The sequence below is a fragment of the Bos grunniens genome, chromosome 3 (genome assembly GCF_055505025.1).
Source record: "Bos grunniens cultivar Pamir isolate PY7600 chromosome 3, Bosgru_T2T1.0, whole genome shotgun sequence".
In the NCBI taxonomy this organism is placed as follows: Eukaryota; Metazoa; Chordata; class Mammalia; order Artiodactyla; family Bovidae; genus Bos; species Bos grunniens.
In genome coordinates, this window is record NC_141167.1 from 71,101,442 (window position 1) to 71,127,922 (window position 26,481).

Sequence of the window (26,481 nt, forward strand, 5' to 3'; positions counted from 1 at the left end):
GTCTCTCTCTCTTCTTAAGTGGAAGGCTGTTGGTGACTCTTGACTCCTGCTGTTCTGAGCATAGGAAAAGGAGGGACTTATCAAAGAGATCTTGAACTATGTTCCAAGTTTTCTCTTCTAGACCTCATCACTGTCCTGCACTATATACCTCATGCTTCCTTTTTCTGGGAATATTTAGTGTTCTTTTCCAGACACCATTTAGGTTGTTGATTTCCATCATCTTACATTCTTCATAGTCCAAGTTGTATTTTCTAGGTTTTCTCTAGTAATCATGTTTTCTAAATTTAGGCTTTAAAAAGAGTCAGTAGTATTTTTATGTAATTTTAAATGATTTGATCTTTGAAATTTAAATTTCTGATTTATGTGAAATTAATCTTTTTAGTTAGTATCGGTAGAGATTCTCTTTTATTTTCCCTAAATAGTTAACCAGTTATCTTGTGATACTAAGTTGAGGATAATGGGAGGAGCTTACATGAGACTGGCTTGTGATGATGACATGCCCATGTAAGTTGATAGACAAGATGAGCTTCATAATTGAAGAATGATTGGGGAGTTCTATTGAATTTCCATGAGATGGTAAGAGAAACTAAGGAGCAAATAGATTAATTTATTTTGTAAAGAAAGTACTCTGAAAGTTGTTTTTTGTTTTAGGTTTCTATGCTTGAATCTGCTCAAAAACAGGCAGCCAATGTACCAATCTTAGAAGAACAGATTATAAATTTGGAAGCAGAAGTTTCAGCCCAAGATAAAGTTTTGAGGTAAGATTTACAGCTTTTTTTTTTTTAAACACATTTCATTGATTAGAATGTAACATCAGGTGAGTGTGTGAATCTCATCCATATTTTCACCTGGGAAATTGCTAACAATGTCTGTTTTTATCATATGAAATCTCATGTTGTTGTTTAGTCGCTAAGTCCTGTCTGACTATTCGTGATGCCATAAACTATAACCCACCAGGCTCCTCTGTCCATGGGATTTTCCAGGCAAGGGTGCTGGAGTGTGCTGCCATTTCCCAGGCAAGGGTACTAGAGTGTGTTGCCATTTCCTTCCCCAGGGGATCTTCCCACACAGGGATCAAACCTGTGTCACTTGCATTGTGGGTGGATTCTTGACCACTGAGCCACCTGAGAAGCCCATTTACGGCTTTAAAATACTTATTTTTGATATATCTTGTTAAATTTTGACCCCCACCCAGGCTTCCCTGGTGGCTTAGATGGTAAAGAGTCTGCCAGCAATGCAGGAGACCCAGGTTCAATCCCTGGATCGGGAAGATCCCTGGAGAAGGAAATGGCAACCCCCTTCAGTATTCATGCCTGGAAAATCCCATGGATGGAGGAGCCTGGCAGGCTACACCCCATGGGTTTGCAAAGAGTCAGACATGAGTGAAGTGACTTAGCATGCACACACAGATAGACTGTCTCAGAACTTGATGAATCTGTTTTCAGTTTATCATAATTCTTGGCTGCAGGATACATGCAGTTGTATGACAGCTAAAAAAGACTAAATCTAAGCTATTTATTTATATGTTTTCATTAATATGAACTAGTTTACTTATTGTCCTACGTAGTTATGCTCGCTACTTTGATGGGAATTCAAAGAAATACAAGGAATCAGGCACTTTGTAATTTGTCTTCCTTTTCTGTTTTGAATACATGAGAAATACATGCATATTAAATAGCATATTGTTCCATTTTAGTGATTCTCAAAGATTAATTCTGGGACCAGCAGTATGAGCATCATCTGGAAACATGTAAGAAATGCAAATCTCAGTTCTGGTCTCAGACTTTCTGAATCACAGACTCTGGGAGTTGGGACCCAGCAGTCTATGTTTTAACAAGTCCTACAGATGATTCTGATGTACACTAAAATCATCTCTCATGACCATCAGAATTTTGTAATTTTTTTAGTAATACATATATTATGTTTATTCCTAGGTATTTTATATTTTTGTTTGTTGTGAATTTGTTCTTGTTCTTTTTTTTTTTTTTTTTAGCCATGTGGCCTGTGAGATCTTAGTTCCCTGACCTGGAATTGAACTCAGGCCCTTGGGTATGAGAGTGCAGAGTCCTAACCACTGAACTGCCTGGCAATTCCCAATTTGTTCTTATCCTGTTCATTGATAGAATATAGGAAGGCTGCTGCTTTTTGTATAATATAATTATTTTCTAATTGGACTATTTCTCATACCTTTAATAAATTCTGATTTTTATTTTGATTCTCCAGGGATTTTCCAGGTAGCTAATGATATTATCAGCAAAAAAAGAATTTTGTCTTTCTTTTCTGAAATTTATACTTGTTACATTTTCATTTTTGCTTTTTGCAACTGTCAGAAAAATCATTGGATATGGTGGTGATAATAGTCATCCTTATCTAGTTTCTGAAATATACCTAATGCTTCTAGGTATCATTAAATAGGGTATCAGCTTTTGTTTCAGACACATTTATCATTTGATGGCAGCATCCTTTTATTCCTTGTTAAAACTCATAGTATACCAGTGATGTATAAGCCTTTTCTCTGCCTCATGTAAAATATTTGTTTCTCTTAACTCAGTGATTTAAAATAATAGAATCCCAGACGTTGAACTGTTCTTGCATACCTGAAATAATCTCTTCAACAGCCTTTAAAAGTATCTTTATTTTATAGAGAGGCAGAAGATAAATTAGAGCAGAGTCAGAAAATGGTAATTGAAAAAGAACAGAGTTTGCAGAAGTCCCAAGAGGAATGTATAAGGTTGAAGGTGGACTTACTTGAACAAAGTAAACAAGGAAAGAGGTATGTGTTTTTAAAGGAAATAATTGTATTTCTAGGGGAAAAACAAAGAATATATAGTACCTATTTAAAATTCTGCATAGTTTTTGAAGTAGAAAAAATTTCAGAAATTTGTCAGTGAAAAATTTAATGTTTTTCATCCTTTAATTTTTAAAAATTTTTGATTAAAATTTTCACGAGTAGACTTTATATGTTATTGGCATTTTGAATTGGGATTAATTCCTTAAAGCCTGATAATGATTATCGATGAAATGACATTTACATATTTCTTAAATAAAATATATAAGATAATGTGGTTTGGTCTTCCTTTAGGAATAGATAAGTAATGCGAAAATATCTATTTTGTATAAGCCATGTCTTTTCTTTAAAGCCATATCTTAAGATAAAGTTTTCTAGATAACTGACCACGTAATTATTAACTTTGAATGTTCATTAACTTTTAAACTAATAAAGATAAAAGCTTTTTAGTTTAATGAGATTTTACCATATAATAATGTCATTGTAACAGTTTTTATACAGGGTAAAATCATAATCTGCATTTTTATCATCTTTGGCAACAAAAATATGTTTTAAAACTTCATCCTATGATATAAGTAATGTTATGAAGAAAGTGTTTTTGAAAAGTTGTCATAAATAGATAAATATTTGTTTGCATGTGCATTTAAACTTCTAAAACCTGCTCAAATCCTGTCTATGTCATTTTTTCATTAAAATGAGTTTGGAAGAATATTTTCTCAGCAGTGTTTGGTTAGTATGGTTCAAGTTACAGTATATATTTGGTAAGCATTATTACTTAGTGGAAATGTTTAGTTTTGGACTCAAACCAGCTAGGTTTTAAAGTCTCAGTGAGTTTGTTACCTTGAAGAAACTATTTAACCTTCTTGAACCTCATTTTGTTCATATTAAGTCAAGATGATATTGTCTTGATGTGAGGGATAAATGAAAAAAGAAATGTAAGGTGCTTCATAAATAATAAACACTAACCATTGTAAATATTGTAAATATAAACTGTGTGGTCGAATAGTCTGAAAATCAGACTTTACTTACTCAGATGAACAGATGAGATACAAAAGAACATCTTTTCTTCATGTATTATCTTGTTATTTAAAATAACAAGATAATACATGAAGTTGGAGAAGGCAATGGCACCCCACTCCAGTGCTCTTGCCTGGAAAATCCCATGGATGGAGGAGCCTGGAAAGCTGCAGTCCATGGGGTCGCTGAGGGTCGGATACGACTGAGTGTCTTCACTTTCACTTTTCACTTGCATGCATTGGAGGAGGAAATGGCAACCCACTCCAGTGTTCTTGCCTGGAGAATCCCAGGGACGGGGGAGCTTGGTGGGCTGCTGTCTGTGGGGTCACACAGAGTCGGACACGACTGAAGCGACTTAGCAGCAGCAGCAGCCTTATAGCTAAGAAAAAGTACAGAAAGAATAACTAGTTCTCTGCAGAACTTAGAGATGATTTTTTATGGAAGGGGATTTTTTTTTTGTTTTTGATTGTACTGGTTCTTCGTTGCTCACATGGGCTTTCTCCTTTTGGAGAGAGAGGGGCTGGCTACTCTCTAGTTGTGATGCATAAGCTTCTCATTGCGGTGCCTTCTCTTATTGTGGAGAACAGGCTCTGTGTGTATGGGCTTCAGTAATTGTGGCTCACAGGCCCAGGTACTCCCCGGCACATGAAATCTTCCCGGACCAGGGATCAATCATACCTGTGTCCCCCACTGGTCTACCAGGGAAGTCCAGGGGTAGGGTATTGACTTTGCTGTCATAAGGTGGATAAGCAGGGGTGCATGTGTTCTGGACAACATGTGCAAAGGCAGAGAAATACAAAAGAACATCTTTTCTGAAGAATGCTAGGAATTTTGTGTACTTATAAATGGACAGATATAGTACGACTTAAGGAAAAAGACAGGCTTGGTCCAGACTGTAAATGGCTTTTTGTTTTATGCCAAAGGATTTGTATTTTAACCCAGGAAGCATAAAACATCAATTCATATTTTTAGGTAGAGATGTGATATGAAGACTCTTGGAACTTTTTAAAGAACTAGAATGAATATTAATATTCTAAAATTGAAATATCAAAATCTTTACAAAGACTTTTTTGAGGGTAGAGATTAATCATAATGGATTAAAAAGCCAGTGTAAGTCAGAGATTGTTTAGCTTTATACAGTTTATAAGAGATATACTTAAAACATAAAGACACAGAATAAATAACAAGGTCCTGCTGTACAGGACAGGAAACTATATTGAATATCCTGTGATTAAACCATAATGGAAAAGAATATGAAAAAGAATATATATATATAACTGAGTCACTTTGCCATATAGCAGAAATTAAATGCAACATTTTATATTTTTAAAAAAAAACACATAAGGACACAGAAAAGATGAATGCAAAGGGATGAAAATTAGTATTTTAGGCAGAAAACAAAATAGGTATAGTTATATTAGTATCACAGAGTAGATTTAAGTGCAAAAAGTATTACTAGAGTTAAAAAGAACTCTTGTATTTATATATATGTATATATCGGAGAAGGCACTGGCAACTCACTCCAGTAGTCTTGCCTGGAAAATCCCATGAACGGAGGAGCCTGGTAGGCTGCAGCCCATGGGGTCACAAAGAGTCGGACACGACTGAGCGACTTCACTTCACTCACTTCACACTTTATCACTGGAGAAGGAAATGGCAACCCACTCCAGTATTCTTGCCTGGAGAGTCCCATGAACAGAGGAGCCTGGCTGGCCGTGGTCCATGGGGTCATAGAGAGTTGGACACAACTGAAGTGACTAAGCACGCACGCACACGTGTATATATGTATATATGTAATGTTTAGGTAACACTTCAGCAGGAAGCTATAAAGATTCTAAACTTATATCTAATAATCTAGTCCCAAAGTACATAAATAAAATAACAAAATTTCAGGTAGAAATGAACAAATCTGTAATCATACAGGGAATACTTTTACTGATTTACTAGAATTGTTAGATTAAGCAACAAAAAAGTAAGAAGCTGAAGAGTTGAGTGACTATTAATCTAATGGATGTATATATGGAATCCTGTAGCCAACCATTTGAGAATGCACATTCTTTTAGACACTCCTAGAATATTTATACTTTGTTACCTTATTCTTCCAGAAAACATGAATTTTAACAAAAATAAAAATATTTATGTCATACATAATCATCCTCTCAGACCATAGTGTAATTAAATTATATATGACAGCCCTACACCCCGCCGTGGTCCTCCCTCCCTGAAAACCATGTAGTTTGAAAATGTAAAATCAGCCTTCTCGCTACTCGTGGATGATTGAAGAAATTATGATGAAAATTGGAAGACTTAGAACTGATACAAAAAATGTTTCATATTGCAGCTTGTGGGCTGTAGCCAAAGATATTCTTAGAAGAAAATTTTTAGTCTGTTCATGTATTAAAATTAGTATATGAATGAACTAAAACATTAAATTTATATAGTCAGGAAAAGGACATAAAAGAAAGAGCATCAAAAGAAAAATAGAAGTATTTAAATAATAAAGGGTGAAACGGATATATAGAAAACAATGAAACAATAGAGAATCCCCAAAACCCAGATCTGTTTTTTTTTCCCCCACAGTGGCCAAGATAATGGGCATTACATAAGATGAATCCAGGAGAAAATTAATCCACAAAAACCAATATTGGAATTGAAAAGGGTCCCCTAAATTACAGATTTAGCTATGATTTAAGAAATAAGACCAAGTACTGTGAACCATTTTACAATAATACATTTGAAAACTTAAACTAAATAAATGATTTTCCAACAAAATAAAGTTTAACAAAACTAACTTAAGAATAAATTGAAAACCCTAGTTTTTTAACCATTAAAGATATTGAATCAATTGTTAGAAATTTCCCCACAAGAAATAAAATGATCAAAATGATGATGATGATTCCATATATATGTGTTAGAATATGGTATTTATTTTTCCCTTCCTGACTCACTTCACTCTGTATAATAGGTTCTAGGTTCATCCACCTCATTAGAACTGACTCAAATGCATTCCTTTTTATGGCTGAGTAATATTCCATTGTGTATATGTACCACAACTTCTTTATCCATTCATCTGTCAATGGACATCTAGGTTGCTTACATGTTCTAGCTATTGTAAATCGTGCTGCAGTGAACAATGGGATACATGTGTCTCTTTCAATTTTGGTTTCCTCAGGGTATATGCCTAGGAGTGGAATTGCTGGGTTATATGGTAGTTTTATTCCTAGTTTTTTAAGGACTCTCCATACTGTATTCCATAGCAACTGTATCAATTTACATTCCTACCAACAGTGTAAGACCATTCCCTTTTCTCCACACCCTCTCCAGCATTTATTGTTTGTAGACTTTTTGATGAGGGCCATTCTGACCGGTATAAGGTGATACCTCATTGTAGTTTTGATTTGCATTTCTCTAATAATGAGCATTGTTGAGCATCTTTTCATGTGTTTGTTAGCCATCTGTATGTCTTCTTTGAAGAAATGTTTGTTTAGGTCTTTTTCCCACTTTTTGATTGGGTTGTTTGTTTTTCTGGTATTGAGCTGTATGAGCTGCTTGTATATTTTGGAAATTAATCCTTTGTCAGCTGTTTCATTTGCTATTATTTTCTCCCATTCTGAGGGTTTTCTTTTCACCTTGCTTATAGTTTCCTTTGCTGTGCAGAAGCTTTTTTAAGTTTAATCAGGTCCCACTTGTTTACTTTTGTTTTTCTTTCCATTACTCTAGGAGGTGGGTCATAGAGGATCTTGCTTTGATTTATGTCATCGAGTGTTCTGCTTATGTTTTCCTCTAAGAGTTTTATAGTTTCTGGTCTTACATGTAGGTCTTTAACCCACTTTGAGTTTATCTTTGTGTGTGGTGTTAGGAAGTGTTTTAATTTCATTCTTTTACATGTAGCTGTCCAGTTTACCCAGCACCATTTGTTGAAGAGGCTGTCTTTGCCCCATTGTATATTCTTGCCTCCTTTGTCAAAAATAAGGTACCCATAGGTGCATGGGTTTATTTCTGGGCTTTCTATCTTGTTCCATTGCTCTATATTTCTGTTTTTGTGCCAGTACCATACTGTCTTGATGACTGTAGCTCTGTAGTATAACCTGAAGTCAGGAAGCTTGATTCCTCCAGCTCCATTCTTCTTTCTCAAGACTGCTTTTGCTGTTCAGGGTCTTCTGTGTTTCCATATAACTTGTGAAATTTTTTGTTCTAGTTCTGTGAAAAATGCCATTGGTATTTTGATAGGGATTGCATTGAATCTGTAGATTGTGTTTGGTAGTATAGTCATTTTCACAATATTGGTTCTTCCTACCAAGGAACATGGAAATCCCTCCATCTGCTTATGTCATCTTTGATTTCTTTCATTAGTGTCTTATAGTTTTCTGTGTACAATTCTTTCATCTAGAAAAATGGTACTGAAGAATTTATTTACAGGACAACAGTGGAAAAGCAGACAGAGAACAGACTTACTGACATGGGGAGAGGGGAGGAGAGGGTGAGATAAATGGAAAGAGTAACATGGAAACTTATATTACCATATGTAAAATAGATAGTCAATGGGAATTTGCTGTATGGCTCAGGAAACTCAAACATGACTTTGTATCAACCTAGAGGGGTGGGGTGGGAAGGGAGACAGGAGGGAGTTTCAAAAGGGAGGGGATATATGTATACCTATATCATATAGGCTGATTCATGTTGAGGTTTGACAGAAAACAGCAAAATTCTGTAAAGCAATTATCCTTCAATAAAAAATTAATTTAAAAAATGATGATGATTAGAAGAAACATTTCCATTATGGCTCACAGTAGCTAAAATGAAAAAGACTCACAGTATCAAGTTTTTAATGCTGTAGAGCAACTGAATTTTAATATATTTCTAGCAGGAGTATAAATTCATAGACCAGTTTGGAAAACTGTTTACCAATGTCTACTAAATTTAAATGTAAGTCACCCTATGATCCAGAATCCATTCTAACAGAAGTGAAGGCCTATATCTATCAAAAATATGTGCAAGGGTGCTCAAAGTAGCTGTATTCATAATAACTAAGTGTTCATTAATAGTAGAATCAATAAATATATTCACATTATGAAATATATGCATTAGTGAAAAATATCAACTATAGCTGTTTAACAACAGAGATAACACAGATATAATGTTAAGCAAAGGAAGCCAGATGCAAAAGAATACTGTGTATTTACTTAGGAAATCAAAAATGGGCAAAATGAATGTGATGTTAAAAGTCCAAATAGTGCTTACCATTTTGAATAAAAAGTATTGACTGAGAGGGTGCATATGGAAGCTTTTTGGGTGCTAGAAATGTTCTGTATTTGATCTGGATAGTAGTTATGTGGGTACATAGGTAAGAATTGATGCTTTTGAATTGTGAATCAATCCTAAAGAAAATCAACCTAAATATTCACTGAAAGGACTGTAGCTGAAGCTGCAGTACTTTGGCCACCTAATCCGAAGAGCCAACTCATTGGAGAAGATCCTGATGCTGGGAAAGATTGAAGGCAAAAGAAGAGGGTGGCAGAAGATGAGAGGGTTAGATAGCATCAGTGACTCATTGGACATGAATTTGAGCAAACTCTGGGAGATAGTGGAAGACAGAGGAGCCTGACATGCTATAGTCCATGGGTCCCAAAGAGTTGGAGATGATTTAATACTGAAAAAACAACATTTATATACAAATTCATTCACTTAAGATGAGCACTTTTATTTTAATGAAAAATTAAAATAAAATAGAAACTATATGTTAAATGTAAAAAAATCTACAGAAGAATAGGTACAGTCTTAATGGAAGTTTAAAAATGTGCTCAATATTTGTTTTAATCAGGTATGGCAAGATACACAGACATGGAAATGGCTATCCTGAAGGAAGTTTTTATACTCAAATTACTAGAAATAGGAGACATGACATGTCATGTAGAGGGGATCATACAGGGAAGTTTAAGTATGAAGGTGTTTAGAAGACAGAGGGAGTAGGGAGAAAAACATGAACAAGAGATTTTACTGTGATTTCTGTGGGAAGAAATGGTTGAGGTTGAGTATTCAACCTTCAGATTGGCTAGTATGAATAATCTCAGTAAGCTGGCATGTAAGGCTGTCTTGAGTTGTCTGATACCTGGTCCTGGGGTGATTAGGACAGGAGACTATTGGCCTGGAGTGTGACAGCCAGATAGAGGAATGGAGGGTAGGCTCTGGGTTGCTTAGTTTGTATATGAAAGGTGCACCCCCACGTGCATAGTCTACTAACCACTGAGAATTGGCTAGTGCTGGGAGGGCCAGTGTTCATAGGGTCAGTAAGACAACAGATGTCAAAACATCAGACTAAAATGATAATACAATGGAGAAAATAATAAAACTTCTTTGAAAGTCTTAAGAGAAGATCTAACTAATGAGGTATATACCATTTTTCTGTAAGGGAACCCAACATAAAGGTATCAGTTTTCTCCCAATAATTTATATGTTCAGTACAATACCAACCAATATCCTAACAAGTTTTGATAAAAGTTAATGAACCGACCCTAAAAATTGTGTGGAAGAACCAAAGTTCAAGGACAAATAAGGCACTTTCGAAGCTGTAGGCCAAGGCAGAGAACATGTCTATAGATAAGCAAGACTTCTAAAGTTATACTAATTAAGTCAATATGATATTTGTATATGTGTGCTTGCTAAGACACTTCAGTTGTGTCCGACTCTTTGTGAACCTATGGACTGTAGCCCCCCAGGCTCCATGGCTACTGTCCATGGGATTCTCCAGGCAAGAATACTAGAATGGGTTGCCATACCCTCCTCCAGGGGATCTTCCCAATCCAGGAATTGAATCCCTATCTCATTATGTTTCCTGCATTGGCAGTCAAGTTCTTTACCACTAGTGCCACCTGGGAAACTCGATATTGGTATAGGTATAAACAGAAGGTTAGTCGTACAGGACAAAGACCCTTAAGCAAAAACACATATGGTGAAATCTTGTTATGTAATAAGTGGCATTACAAATCAGGACAAAGGATGGATGAATCAATAATTTAGGTACTGGACAAACTGACATCAAGTGTTTCATTTGTGATATAGTGAGAAGGGTATAGCACCAGTTATGTGGTGTGCCTCTCAAGAATGAATAGCCTGAAACTAGTTATGAGGAAACATCAGACAAGCTCAACTTAGTCTTCTGTAAAACAACTGTTTATTCTTGAAAAATGTCAGAGTCATGAAGGACTAAGAAAAACTGAGAAGATGTTCCAGATTAAGACTAAAGAGACATGATAACTTAAAGCAATAAGTGATCCTGGATCAGAAAAAAGAAAATTCCATAAAGAAATGATTGGAATAATTAATAACATTTATATATAGTTGGACCATAAAGAAGGCTAAGCACCGAAGAATTGATACTTTCAAATTGTGGTGCTGGAGAAGACTCTTGAGAGTCTCTTGGACAGTAAGGAGATCAAATCAATCAGTTCTAAAGGAAATCAACCCTGAATATTCATTGGAAGGACTGTTGCTTAAGCTCCAATACTCTGGCTATATGATGTGAAGAGATAACTCTTTAGAAAAGACCCTGATTCTGGGGAAGCAGGAGGAGAAGTGGGCAACAGAATATGAGATGATTGGATGGCATCACTGACTCATTGCACATAAGTTTGAGCAAACTCCAGGAGATAGGGAGATAGGGAAAGATAGGGAAGCTAGGCATGCTTCATTTCCTGGGGTCGCAAAGAGTGGGACAGACTTAGTGACTGAGTAACAACATAGTATCAATTTTAGATTTCTTAAATTTGATAGTTACTTATGGTTATATGAAACAATCTTCATATTCTTAGAAGACATGTGCTGAAGTATTTAGGACTGAAGTTTATTAATTACTCCAGAATATATAGTTCAGTGCAAAAATATCTCTCAAATGATAGACATAAAGCAGTGGTAGCAAATTGACAAAAATCCACATTAAGGGGTTACTGATTTAAAATTTTAAAAACAAAAACTTCAGAAAATGATGCTGGATGAATTGATTATTGATTAAAAAATTAAAATAGATTGCTCATACAATACCTGCATTAAAAAAAAATTCCAGATGTATTAAAGGCCCAATTGTGAAAAGGAGAACTATTAGAAAAAATATAAGGGAATCTTTTCTATGTTGTATCACGGTAGGGAAGGATGTTTTAAAATGAAAGCCAGAAAACATAAACATTACAGGAAGAGATTGCTGTTGTTCCGACACTAAGTCATGTCTTAGTGCAGCATGCCAGGCCTCCCTCACTATCTACTGGCGTTTGCCCAAGTTCACTTTCTTTGAATCAGTGATTCTATCCAACCGTCTCATCCTCTGCCACCCTCTTCTTCTTTTGCCTTCTATCTTTCCCAGCATCAGGGTCTTTTCCAGTGAGTCGGCTCTTCGCATCAGGTGGCCAAAGTATTGGAGCTTCAGCTTCAGTCTTTCCAATGAATGTTCAGGGTTGATTTTCTTTAGGACTGACTGGTTTGATCTCCTTGCAGTCCAAGGGATTCTTCAGAGTCTTCTCCAGCACCACAGTTCAAAAGCATAAATTCTTCAGCGCTCAGCCTATTTTATTGTCCAACTGTCACATCCCTGCATGACTGTCGGAAAGATCACAGCTTTGACTATACGGACCGTTGTCGGCAAAATGATGTCTTTGCTTTTTAAATATGGTGCCTAGGTTTGTCATAGTTTTCCTTTTAAGAAGCAAGCAGCTTCTAATTTCATGGCTGCAGTCACCATCTGCAGTGATTTTGGAGCCCGAGAAGAGGAAATCTGCCACTGCTTCTACTATTTCCCCTTCTATTTTCCATGAAGTGATTGAGCCAGGTGCCATGATCTTAGTTTTTTTTAAATGTTGAGTCTTAAGCCAGCTTTTTCACTCTTCTCTTTCACCCTCATCAAGAAGCTCTTTAGTTCCTCTTTGCTTTCTGCATAAGGGTGGTGTCATCTGCATATCTAAGGTTATTGATAGTCTCAGCAGTCTTGACTCCAGCTTGTAACTCATCTAGCCCAGCATTTCGCATGATATATTCTGCATATGTTTAATAAGCAGGATGACAATATACAGCCTTGTAATACTCCTTTCCCAATTTTAAACTGGTCAATTGTTCCATGTAAGGTTCTAACTGTTGCTTCTTGACTCGCATACAGGTTTCTCAGGAGGCAAGAGGGATGGCATGGGGTAGGGGATATACAGTAATAAAAGACAAAGATTCTGAAGAGATAAAGGATAGGAAGTTCAAATGGCTAATGAAACATGAAAGTTGCTTAACCTTACTGTTATCAAAAATGTAAATTAAAATTATAGTAAGTTTATAAAGCTACAGTCATTTCACACTGTTATTTAATTGATTGGCAAAAGTTTTAAATTTGATAGTAACTACAGTAACTTACTGAACATTTATTGTGTATAAATGCTTCTAAGTGCTTCTGGTGTGTAACTTACTTATTTCTCATACTGTCATATGAGATTGATAATACTCTGCATAAATAGATGAGGAAACCGAATTAGAAGTTAAAGTCACCCCATTAGAAAGTGGTAGAGGGAGAATTTGAACCCAAGTAACTGACTCTAGGCCCCAGGGAATTGAATACCATGCCAGATATAGTAGTGTAAAGTGGTTATTTAGAAAGATTATGGAAACAAGTTACGTTTCAAGTAATCTGTGAGATCTTGGGCAAGTTACTTAACCTCTCATTTTCTGATTTTGGGCACCTACTTTTTTTTCTTTTAATACTAAGAAGGTTTAAAAAATTATTTATATTTTTGGTTGTGCTGGATCTTCGTTGCTGCAAGGCAACTGTCTCTAGTTTGCGGAGAACAGGGTGGGGGCTATTCTAGTCGCAGTGTGTAGGCTTCTCATTGTGGTGCCTTCTCTTGTTTCTACACACAGGCTCTAGGTGCACAGTCTGTAGGTGCACAGGCTGAGTAATTGCAGACAGAGGAGCCTGACAGGCTACAGTCCATAGGGTGCAAAGAGTCGGACACAACTGAACTGACTTATCACACACGTGGGCCTCCAGTGTGCTTAGGTTTCAACAAACTCTCATACCTATTGCCAAGGAGCTACGCACCACAGATGTTCATTGCAATACTGTATTAACTGGAAACAACCTTAGTGCCTAGCAACTAAAAAAATGGATGAACAAATTATACTATTTTTATACCACACAATAGTATATAGTAGATTTATTTAAAAATGAACTATAGTCACAGGGGTGAACATACACAGATCTTAATGATAATTAATAAAAGTAGTCTGTAGAAGGACGTATATATACATTGTGGTACCATTCATATGAAGTATTAAAAACATGGAAAAAAGCCTAGAAGGGATGGGGTGGCAGGTGGGAGGGAGATTCTGGAGGGAAGGGACATATGTATACCTATGGCTGATTCAGGTTGGTGTATGGCAGAAACCAACACAATATTATAAAGCAGTTATCCTCCAGATAAAAATAAATTTAAAAGAAACATGGAAAAGAAAGTACAGTCCTTCATTGAATGTAAGATTACACAGATTTTAAGGTGTACCGTTATTTTCAGTTCAGTTCAGTCGCTCAGTTGCATCCGACTCTTTGCGACCCCATGAATTGCAGCACGCCAGGCCTCCCTGTCCATCTCCAACTCCCGGAGTTCACCCAAACTCATGTCCATTGAGTCGGTTATTTTAGTAATCATTAAAAAATACCACCATGAAACTATGGTATGCCATCAGAATTAAAATAACCTACCAGTTTAAGAGGTGTTAAAAATGTGAAAACAGTGTGCCTCTTCAAATAGATAAGCTGTGATGTATTGTTTGTGGTTTTTTTGGTTAACCTATGAATATACAAAATGTATAATAATAAAAAGTTAGACTAGTGTTACCTCTGTGGTAGAAGTCAGGGTAATGGGATTTGGAGGGGAATACACAGGATTGTCAACTCTAATGTCTGTGATATTTTCTTTGCTTAAGATAAAGGCTACATTAAATAAAAACAGTGAAGAGTTTAAGATTCATAAAAGTTGGGTTGAGAATACATGGGTTTATTTATCCATTCTTTTCTGTGTGGCTGAAAATGTTAAACCCTTTTTAAAGAAATTGTTGGTAAGGAAGAGTAGTTAAGTATAAAGTGGATAAGTTTGGCTTGAAAGATGACAGAGGAAAGCACATATCTGTGAAGGTTTTTGTTTGAGAAATGCTGCAGGTATCCTTTGCTCTCTGAATTCTAGCTATATCAATGAAGGAATAGAATATATTCTCTTAGATTTTCAAATAAATGCCCCCTTTTTTTTAAATCTGAAACTTTGATCTAAGTAGATAGCTCAGATAATCTGCAGTTGCTCTCCAAATTTAAGAACCTCTTATATTCAGGAAGTAAGAGATACTTTATTTTTTCTCTCTATTTTAGAAAACACATTTTATCTTTTAAAATATTTTTTTGGCCATGCCGTGTGGCATGTGGGATCTTAGTTCCTCCAACAAGAGATCAAACTCGTGCCCTCTGGCATTGGAAACACAGAATCTTAACCATTGGGCTATCGGGAAACTCCTGTGAGATACTTTGACTCGAATTTGTAAGCCCATAGAGAAGACTCTGAAAATATAAAAATAAAAGTTCCTGAAAGGGAAGAACTAAGATCTAGAGTATAGACAAAGGAATTCACTTTGGATAAGAGAAGAGTGGCTAACTTTAAAATAATGGGATTAAAAATAGGTTTGAATATAGAAAAAATTTTAGATATGGGTGTGAAATTGACCAAATGCCAGCCCAGTAGTCTCAGTTCAGTGTGAGAGATATGAGGAAAGGTCAGAATCAACTGAGAGGTGAGACAACGTGGTTGTCGGTGGTTGGATTTTGTTGTTAAGATTTTGTATCTTATATCAGTAGAAGTTACTGTCATTTGAAATACATTTTTAAAAATTACTTGGCCTTTGCAAAGATCACAAGATTTACTGAGTATTTTTAATATACTAGACCATGGACTGTTTCTGTAATACCTGAATTTTGAGATCTATCATACAGCCTCAGGCTACTTCCTAATCTCTCTTTTCCAGATAGGAAAAAAAATTGCCAACACATAAAAATGTTTCAAAGTTTATAAGTATTTTATGTTCTGTTTTGTTTTTCGTGTAGATATCTTATATTGATGAAATTATTGTAGTCTAATCTTCATTTTTCATTTTAAGTCTTATACTCATTTTTTTTAACAGAGAAATCTGCTTCTCTCTAATTATTCCTTATAATTAAATACAGGTTACTTTGGAACTTAAGTACACAAGTACAGAGCATTCTTTACTTTTATTAATTATCCGTTTTTTAATTTTAGAGCTGAACGACAAAGGAATGAAGCACTATATAATGCTGAAGAGCTAAGTAAAGCTTTCCAACATTATAAAGAAAAAGTGGCTGAAAAACTGGAAAAGGTAAGAGGCAATTGTGCAAATTCAGTGTTTTGTATTGTCTGTATTCTGAAAATAAAGATAGACATAGAATATCTTTATTTATAGTTAAAGCAAGGAGTAATTTTTATGATCTCACTCATAATAATTGAAATAAAGAATGTATAATGATTAGTTAATATAATATTTACAGTCTTATAATGAGCATTAACTTTCTTATCCAAAGAAGGAAAAGAATGGAGATAAGAGAACAAACAAAATATAGAGAAAGATGAGATGAGTGAATAGTTTGGAGCTATAGAAGTAAAAGCAGGAAATTTGTTGCCATTACCTCAGTGAAAATGAAGGCAGAGTAGATTATGTAGCCTTTAATTGGTCTCTCTAGGTATAACACCCTGAGAGGGGCTCCACTTCTGTCTCAGAGGAAGGTCCCTTGAACAGGTTCTACATAGTAATATAGGGTTTAATTATGTTCATTGAATATATTCAAGTAATACCACATGACAATAAACCTGTTTGGAGGGAGCCCATGTTGGACATTCAGAAAAATTCTTTATATCCTTAACTAATATTTATAAATTCTGTTCAAAGAAAGGTAGAAAGGGAAGAAATATTAACAATTAAAAGAATTAAGATTCCATTAGATTCTGAAGTTTTAAGTGTGAATTAATAAGATCACTGTTTTGAAAGCCTTGGAAAAGGTCCCTTTGGGAAAGAAATACCGTAGAAAGGATTTTTTTTTTTTGGCCACACCACATGGCTTGTGGGATCTCAGTTCCCCGACCAGGGGTTGAACCCAGGCCTCTTGGCAGAGATATCATGGACTCCTAACCACAGAACTGCCAGGGAATTTTTAATAAGGTAATCTGGAGGGGGAGGTAGAATCCTTAGTATGAAGAATATCCTCCTCGAGAGGGAGGACCAAAGAGAGGAAAATGGAAGAGATGAGTTTTTTCACATGTCTCCTCAGGATGGTTGATTTCACAACTGCTCAGCATAGCCCTAGAATCTAACAAAGGAATTGGGGCTAATCTGTCCAGTCCTCTACTCTCACTCCTCAAATCTGGCTGCTTGACTTTTTATATCTTTTAAGTTTGGGGCTGTGATTCCATTGGAAGTATTCTGTGGCTAAAATTTCAAAAATTGCTTCTCTGGAACATTTGCCTTTTGTAACTTAATGTTACTAAAGTTAGTAACATTAGCTTTTAGTAACAATGTAGCTTGCCTTGTCAAGTTGCTTTCCTTGTCCAGGTAAGACCAGAACAATTCTGCTTATAGGTAATAGTGCTATTGTCCCTCTCTTGAAGTTGTTAACTATTTATGGATAGGTGTTAATATTCCCCCTCTCTGTTCTTTATTGCTAGAAGTTCACTTTCTTCCTTTCACTACAAGGCTGGGGACTTAAACTTGTGGAGTACTTACTCCATTCTCCTGTTTTTTTCTGAAAGCACGCATTTGAAATGGCTAAAACTTATGACCACATTAGTATGTTGACTTAAAACAGATTATTGTTTTAGGTTCAAGCTGAAGAAGAAATATTAGAGAAAAATCTAATTAATTGTGAAAAAGAAAATAAAAGGCTACAGGAAAAGTGTGGTCTGTATAAAAATGAACTTGAAATTCTAAAAGAGAAATTAAGGTACAGTATCCTATTATAGAAAAAGGATTTTTTTGTGTGGAAGTAGAAGTAGCAGCAGAGTAAAACCTGAAACATTTGAAAATAGAATATTTTGTATTCTGTAATTATGGCTTTAAATTATCTAGAAAGATAGGCATTCATAACTAAGATTGTTTTCTACTTATAAGGTTCAGGTTATCAATGAATAAAACGTGTGTTGATGTTAACATACTTAAATAGAGTAGTATGATCAACATTTTGTCTTGCATACATATAGAAAAAATTTACAGAGACCTAATGTCTTTGGAAGGGAAGTTATGACCAACCTAGATAGCATATTAGAAAGCAGAGACATTACTTTGCCAACAAAGGTCTGTCTAGTCAAGGTTATGGTTTTTCCAGTGGTCATATATGGATGTGAGAGTTGGACTGTGAAGAAAGCTGAGTGCTAAAGAATTGATACTTTTAAACTGTGGTGTTGGAGAAGACTCTTGAGAGTCCCATTGACTGCAAGGAGATCCAACCAGTCCATCCTAAAGGAGATCAGTCCTGGGTATTCATTGGAAGGACTGATGCTAAAGCTGAAACTCCAATACTTTGGCGACCTCATGCGAAGAGTTGACTCATTGGAAAAGACCCTGATGCTGGGAGGGATTGGGGGCAGGAGGAGAAGGGGACGACAGAGGATGAGATGGCTGGATGGCGTCACCAACCCTATGGAGATAAGTTTGAGTGAACTCCAGGAGTTGGTGGTGGACAGGGAGGCTTGGCGTGCTGATTCATGGGGTCACAAAGAGTCGGACACAACTGAGCGACTGAACTGAACTGAATGTCCTTGTAATGTGGCCACATCAGCTAGTTAGTAGAATATATATTCTTCAGATTAGGAGAAATCACCTAGTTTAACATTGTAATTTCAAGATGTAAAAAATGTGAAAAAGGGAACTGATGAAATTCAGTTACAGTTCTAAAATTAGGTTGTTCTAATGTTTGACGTGTTTATATATATTAAAAAATAATGCTGATAATAATCTTATTAATAGTTAATTAGATTTTACCTTTTAGAGTTGTGGCTAATAGTTCATGATTTTTCCTTATACTTTCTAAAACTTGATGCTGCAAAATATCGTGTTAGGACTTTAGAGTTACTCTCCTGTCGTACACCTTTTAAAAGGGAGCTGAAATGCCTCCAAAATAGTGGAGTTATTCTGTCCAATTACTGTGAAACACTGGGCAAGTTTCATTTTTCTTTGCCTCATTTTCCTTATCTTTAATCAGGGAGTAACAATAGTACCAGCCACATAAAGTTGTGAGTGCCTAACATGCAGAAGATAGGCACTCAGTAAATGTGAGTAGGTTTCAGGATTAAGCTTTAAAATATCATAAAAGTGAGATTGATTAACATGATTATTGAAAGTGAATGTTTAATTTTCATTTTTATGCTTTTTTCTTCATAGGCAGTTAAAAGAAGAAAATAATAATGGGAAAGAAAAATTAAGGATCATGGCAGTGAAAAATTCAGAAGTCATGGCACAACTAACTGAATCTAGACAAAGTATTCTGAAGCTAGAGAGTGACTTAGAGGACAAAGATGAAATACTTAGAGAAAAATTTTCTCTAATGAATGAAAACCGAGAATTAAAAGTTCGTATTGCAACACAGAATGAGAGACTGGATTTGTGTCAGCAGGAAATAGAAAGTTCGAGGGTAGAACTGAGAAGTTTGGAAAAAATTATGTCCCAGTTGCCTGTAAGTATGTGACAAGGAAAATTTTACCTAAGTGCTTTATAAGAGATCATGATTTTGTTGTTGCTTTATTACCTTCCATTGTTTTCCTTATATACCTGCTTTCAGTCATCAGTTCTTTCTGTCTCATCCTTTTTTCTTTTCTGAACTTACCTTTCTACTGTTCTACCCTGTCTCAATCTCTCTTATGCCATGTATAAGAATGCCATCAAATTTTTAAAAACAGTTTTATTAAAGGAACTTTTATATACCACAATATTCACCTATTTTAAGTATACTATTCAATGATTTTAGGTAAATCTATAAGTATGGAAATAATCATCACAATCCCGTTTTCATATATTTCTATCCCTCAAAGGCCCCTTGTGCCCATTTATAATTAGTCTCAGTACTGTGATGCTGTGAAAGATTGAAGGCAGGAGGAGAAAGGGGACACAGAGGATGAGATGATTGGATGGCATCATTGACTCAATGGACAAAAGTTTGAGCAAACTCCAGGAGGTCATACCCTGGAGAAGGAAATAGCAACCCACTCCAGTATTCTTGCCTGAAAAATCCCATGGACAGAGGAGCCTGATGGACACAGTCCATGGGGTTGCACAGACATGGGGTCGGGTACAACTTAGCATCTGAACAACAACCCATCCCCACTCCGAGGGGATCCACTCTTCTGCCTCTAGAGATTTGTCTTTTCTGGACATTTCATATAACTGAATTATACAATATGTGGTCTTTTGCATTCTTAATGTTTTTGAGGATCTTTCATTGTGATATGTATCAGTATTTCATTTCTTTCTGTTGTTTAATACTATTCCTTTGTATGGATCTGCCACATTTATTCATTCACCAATAGGAGGACGTTTGGGTTTTTTCCACTTTTGGACTGTTATAAATGATGCTGTTTTGAGCATTTGCTTACAAGTCTCCATCCACAGATTTCTCTTGAGTAGATACCTAGAAGTAGATTTGCTGAGTCATGTGGTAAATTTATGCCAAATTGTTTTCCAAAGTGGCTGCACCACTTTAATTCTCACCAGCAATATATGAGGATTTCTGTTTTTCTGCATCTTCAGTTCAGTTCAGTTCAGTCGCTCAGTCCTGTCCGACTCTTTGTGACCCCATGAATCTCAGCACACCAGGCCTCCCTGTCCATCACCAACTCCCGGAGTTCACCCAAAATCGTGCATCGAGTGGGTGATGCCATCCAGCCATCTCATCCTCTGTCGTCCCCTTCTCCTCCTGCCCCCAATCCCTCCCAGCATCAGGGTCTTTTCCAATGAGTCAACTCTTCGCATGAGGTCGCCAAAGTATTGGAGTTTCAGCTTTAGCATCAGTCCTTCCAATGAATACCCAGGACTGATCTCCTTTAGGATGGACTGGTTGGATCTCCTTGCAGTCAATGGGACTCTCAAGAGTCTTCTCCAACACCACAGTTCAAAAGCATCAATTCTTCGGTGCTCAGCTTTCTTCATAGTCCAACTCTCACATCCATACATGACCACTGGAAAAACCATAGCCTTGACTAGACAGACCTTTGTTGGCAAAGTAATATCTCTGCTTTTGAATGTGCTATCTAAGTTGGTCATAACTTTCCTTCCAAGCAGTAAGCGTCTTTTAATTTCATGGCTACAGTCACCATCTGCAGTGACTTTGGAGCCCCCCAAAATAAAGACTGACACTGTTTCCACTCTTTCCCCATCTATTTCCCATGAAGTGATAGCCAACATTTATTCTTGTCTGTCTTTGATTACAGCCATATTAATGAGTATTAATTGATATCACATTGTGGTTTTAATTTTCATTTCCGTGTTGACTGTTGAACAGCTTTTCATATACCTTTTAGAATTGTTTTTATGGTAGCATGTGGCCACCTTTTCTCTGAGTTATAGATATGACCATATTTATAAATGAGGTTAGGAAGAAAAGTATACTTGTATCAGAAATTTGTTATTGATAGGTGTAAAATAAAGGTGAGATCAGAAGAAAAGGTATAGATAAATGTGTCATGGTTGGTTTTACATATGAATGGATGGTACATTTTTATCAGTTTTAAACTGTCATGGATTTAGGATGCTGAAAGATGCCTTAGTAATCATTCAATTCAATACCATCATTTTATTGGTAAAGAAATGTACCCAAGGAAATAAATAATTTATCCTGTTAGTGAGTGGCAGAATTAAAACCAGAACATAGAATTCTTGGTTTCCATCCCCCTGAAATATCTACTTTCCTAGGATGCTGATTATTTGCTTAAATTTTTAATTGTACTGATTACTTGTAAAATTTGGTAATAATAAAATACAGTAGCATTCATTTTAAATTGATGCTTTCATTTGACTTAATATGAAGAATTACCTGATATGTGGTTCTGAGAGTCAAGTGGTAATACATGCTTGATATCCTATATAACATGGTTTGGAAATGTGAATTTAGAAAAATTTTTCTATTCCTAAAAAGTGTGATTTGGTTATAGTTTGAAGGTAGTAGTCATTAAGTGCTTACCTTGCCCTTTTAATAACTAATTTTTAAAATTCTCTATTCAGAACATACAGCATACATACAGAGATCAATGTAGTACATTTGCTAAATCTGGGAAATGTTTTGATATCTACTGCAGAATAAAATCTTTTAGGGAGATAAAACCTCATTATATATTTTGTTAATCCCGATTCACTTCTCTCCCCAGAGGTAGCCACTGTTTTGAAATTCATATGTATCCTTCTTGTCCATATTTTAAATATTGCCCCATATAGATATATCCAGGAAAAAAAATAGAGTTTAGTGCATTTTTGAAAATTCTATATATGCCTCTCTTGCTTTTCATTCCATGTTATGAAATATCTCCATAATGATTTATATAATGGAGATTAAACTATTATAGTTTTCCCATTAATATTTTATAATGTGTAATAAATTTATATATTCTATTGATGACTGTTAGATTATTTCTGTGCATGAAATTTTTCAGACTTGAAGTTCTGCATAAAAAATGATTATGTCATAGGTATTATAAGTTTATATATCTTTGTTTTTAAACTTGCAGTTAAAAAGAGAAATATTTGGTTTTAAATCACCTCTTTCTAAGCACCAGATGAGCAGTTTGTCAAATAAGCAAGACAGTTATATTGGCTGCTGTGAGACAAATAAAATGGTGATTTCGGAATTGAGGTATGGTTTTCAGATCCTGAAGTTGTAGCAAATACAATGTTTTTAAAAAATTGGAATTAAGATCTTTGATTAAATTGAAAAATATGCAGAGAAAGCTAGAGAATGTTTTAACAAATATCTATATTTCCACATGAGTTTGAGCAAGTCTGGGAATTGGTGGTAGACAGGGAAGCCTGACATGCTGTAGTCCATGGGGTCGCAAAGAGTCGGACAGGACTGTTAGACTGAACTGAACTGAACTGAACTGGTATTTCCACGATGAAGGTTGATTCTTCTTAACATTTTTTGATACTTTTTTTCAAATCTGTTTCTTTAAATGAAAAGTAAAACATTACAGGATGGATAATTCCCTTAATCCTTAACACTAGACCCATTCTCCCCCTAATTATCTGCTATCATGAGTTGGGTATCTACTCTTCAGTTCATTTGTGCATGTTTACACTCATATGCATAAATATGCTGTTTTTATATTGTTTGTAATTTTGCTTTTTCACTTAGCATCATTTTAAAATTCTTCCATGTTGAGGTAGGTAGGTGGAATGATTGTTCAATGGATGGATTAGTATTGTTAGTCTAGTTTTAATAGAAGTGTAAGAGTCTATCTTATAACTTCATCACAATTTATCTGTTCCTTTATTTATATAGTTACCTTACAGTAAGTCTCCTACATACAGTCAAGTTCCATTCCAAGAGTGTGTTCTTAAGTCCAACAAAGTTAACCTAGGTACCCAACTAATACAATCTGTTATATAATATATATATTTTATATATATATAAACTATAATAGGTTTATAATACTTTTCACACAAATAATACATAAAAAAACAAACACAAAAAAGAAAAAAATTTAATCTTACAGTACAGTAACTTGAAAAGTACAGTAGCACAGTACAATAGTTGGCATACAGAGGTCGGTATCAAGTGAACAGGCAAGATGAGTTACTAACTGAAGGAGGGAGAGGTGGGAGATGGTAGAGTTGAAAGATCATCAGCAATAGAAGATGGAAGGCAAGCTGCAATTTCACTCATGTCTGACATTGATGGCACAGGTTCTTGTTCCTTGCTGGATTCAGTTCTACCTCTTGAAAAAAATGTTTCAGTGATATCTGGGTAGTAACTCTTTTTTTCTCATCATAAATGACACAGTAGCACTGGATTGCATTCTGAACAGCTGCTGCCATCTTCATGTTCTGTTCTATTCTATATTTGGGTCCTGTGCCTTAAAAACTAACAGTGCCTCCCCAAATAAAATTCCCTTGCCATTTCCTGCATCGTGAATCTCTTTAGTTCTTCAGTTACTTCTTCTTCCCCTTGTATCTCGTACTTTCTCTGAGCCTCCAATTCCATCAGGTCTTCAGTGAAGTTGTCCTCTTGTAGATATAGCTGTAGGTTCTTGCTGAGGTCATTAAGTTGCTGAAGACCTCTTTGGACTCCTCATCCACCTTCTCAAATCCACAAAAATTGTGAACAAACTGTGGGCAAAGGTTCTTCCAACCCCCATTCATAATAACAGCCATTAAGTCACACCAAGCAAAGTCATTGGTCATTAAGTTGCTGAAGACCTCTTTGGACTCCTCATCCACCTTCTCAAATCCACAAAAATTGTGAACAAACTGTGGGCAAAGGTTCTTCCAACCCCCATTCATAATAACAGCCATTAAGTCACACCAAGCAAAGTCATTGTTTTTTATGGCCTATCCAATGACTCCCAGTGTTAGTCACTCAATCGTGTTCAATTCTTTGCAGCCCCATGAAGTATAGCCCGCCAGGCTCCTCTGTCCATGGAATTCTCCAAACAAGAATACTGAAGTGGGTACCCATTCCCTTCTCCAGGGGATCGTCCCAACCCAGGGATCAAACCCAGGTCTCCCATAGTGCAGGCAGATTCTCTACTATCTGAGCCTCCAGGGAAACCCTTATGACCTATAGTCACTGTTTTTTATGTTACAGTCCTTCCAAAATTGGAGCAAGGTTGTTCCTGATTTGTCATTCACCTTTACTGTTTGATGAAAAAAGTCTGACATAAATAATATTTCTTGAAAGTCTCTATAACTCCCTGGTCCTTAGGTTGGATGAGCAACGTAGTGTTTGTTGGCAGATGCACTACTTTGATGTTAGGATGATAGCTGCCCATGAATGGGGAATGGCCTGGAGCATTGTTAAGCAGCAAAAGAATATTGAATGGACATCCTTCTCCAAGCAAAACCATCCTGGAAAACAGTGTGTATAACCCAGGCTTTAGGGTTAGTCTTCCACAGAACAGGAAGAGAACCCTTGGCTATGTTTTTAAGGGCTCTTGAGTTCTATGAATAATGAACTGAGAGACTTCAGCTTCATATCGCTAAAAGTGTTACCCCTAAATAATAGTTATCCTATCCTTTGCTGCTTTTATAGTTTGCCATCAACATTTCCTCCTCACTGACGTAACTTCGGTTTGGCATTCTCTTCCAGTACAGTCTTGTCTCATCCACATTAAAAACCATCTTGGGTAAATACATGCCTTCATCAATAATTTCTCAGAAGCATTTCAGGAAATTCCTGGGTAGCTACCATATCTGCATTCACTGCCTCACCACTTACTTTTACCTTGTGAAAATTGGCTCTAGCCTTGAATTGGTGAAGCCAGCCATGACTGGCTTTTAAAGATGTGCCCAATAGTGGCTCAGATGGTAAAGCGTCTGCCTACAATGTGGGAAACCTGGGTTTGATCCCTGGGTCAGAAAGATCCTCTGGAGAAGGAAATGGCAACCCACTCCAGTACTCTTGCCTGGAAAATCTCATGGATGGAGGAGCCTGGTAGGCTACAGCCCATGGGGTAGCAAGAGTCAGACACAACTTAGTGACTTCACTTTCACTTTTTTTGCTGTGTTAAAGTCTTCATAAAGGCTTTTAGCTTTTTCTTGAATCAGCATTAAACTGAGCAGGCCTTGACACTGATGCTTATCTTGGCCTCCACACACCAAGAAGTCTTTCTATCTCTTCCATCACTTTTCCATGCTTCTTTCATATTATTGTTGACATCATCAGCACAGTGGACTTCCGTTCCATAACTGTCCATTTTCTTTGGAATTGTGCCAATGGTTGAGCGATTCATGTTACAAGAACTAGCGATGTCTCTCATCTTTTTGACTCCACTCTAAATTATTTTCACTTTTGTTTCCAACATCATCACTTGGAGCTTCTTAACACCGATATCACCACTGCTTTTACACTTGTTTCTGGACATCCTGAGCTTGAAATAAAGATAATGTACTACCATACTCTATTCAGTACTATACAGTAAAGGATACAAAAGCACAACCCCTTGTAAGAGGATGCACACACATGACAGTGCACTAGACATGTCAACTAACTTGTGATTGGACATGAGAATGCACATTCGCATCTTTGTAAGTTTGCAACTTGAGGGAGACTTACTGTATGTATAGTTTTCGTCTGTTAAAAATAATGCTGTGAGGTATATATACATGTTTCCTGTATAATATGTGAGAGTTTCCCTAGCAGATGTTTCTAAAAGTAGAATTGCTGGGTTGTAGGGTGGGTACTTGCCGGGAGAATCCCAGGGATGGCGGAGCCTGGCGGGCTGCTGTCTATGGGGTTGCACAGAGTCGGACACAACTGAAGCGACTTAGCAGCAGCAGCAGCAGCAGGGTGGGTACTATCCAGTTTCTGAAGTAACTGAACCTGTTTACAATGTATTCAGTGGTTTGTAAGATTTTCTGTATCCTGGCCAATAGTTGACTAATATCAGAGTTTTAATTAAAATTTT

The 26,481-nt window shown here is 36.2% G+C and overlaps 1 protein-coding gene across 48 annotated transcripts in view; it reads left to right on the plus strand.

Annotated features, from left to right (window-relative positions):
• The window catches only part of CCDC18 (coiled-coil domain containing 18), a 113,079-nt gene that overhangs the window by 15,695 nt on the left and 70,903 nt on the right, over positions 1–26,481 (plus strand). For 24 of the 48 annotated variants that reach the window (XR_015160509.1, XR_015160510.1, XR_015160514.1 and 21 more), the window contains 6 exons: positions 652–758; positions 2,645–2,773; positions 16,108–16,204; positions 17,698–17,819; positions 19,256–19,547; positions 22,588–22,712. Coding sequence is in view for 27 of the 48 variants with exons in the window: in XM_086391215.1 (XP_086247341.1) it covers positions 652–758; positions 2,645–2,773; positions 16,108–16,204; positions 17,698–17,819; positions 19,256–19,547; positions 22,588–22,712 (872 nt within the window). In the remaining 21 variants the exon portion in view is untranslated. Of the gene's footprint in view, positions 1–651; positions 759–1,696; positions 1,751–2,644; positions 2,774–16,107; positions 16,205–17,697; positions 17,820–19,255; positions 19,548–22,587; positions 22,713–26,481 lie in introns of all 48 variants that reach the window. The other 24 variants (XM_086391240.1, XM_086391236.1, XM_086391234.1 and 21 more) reach the window with 7 other exon arrangements.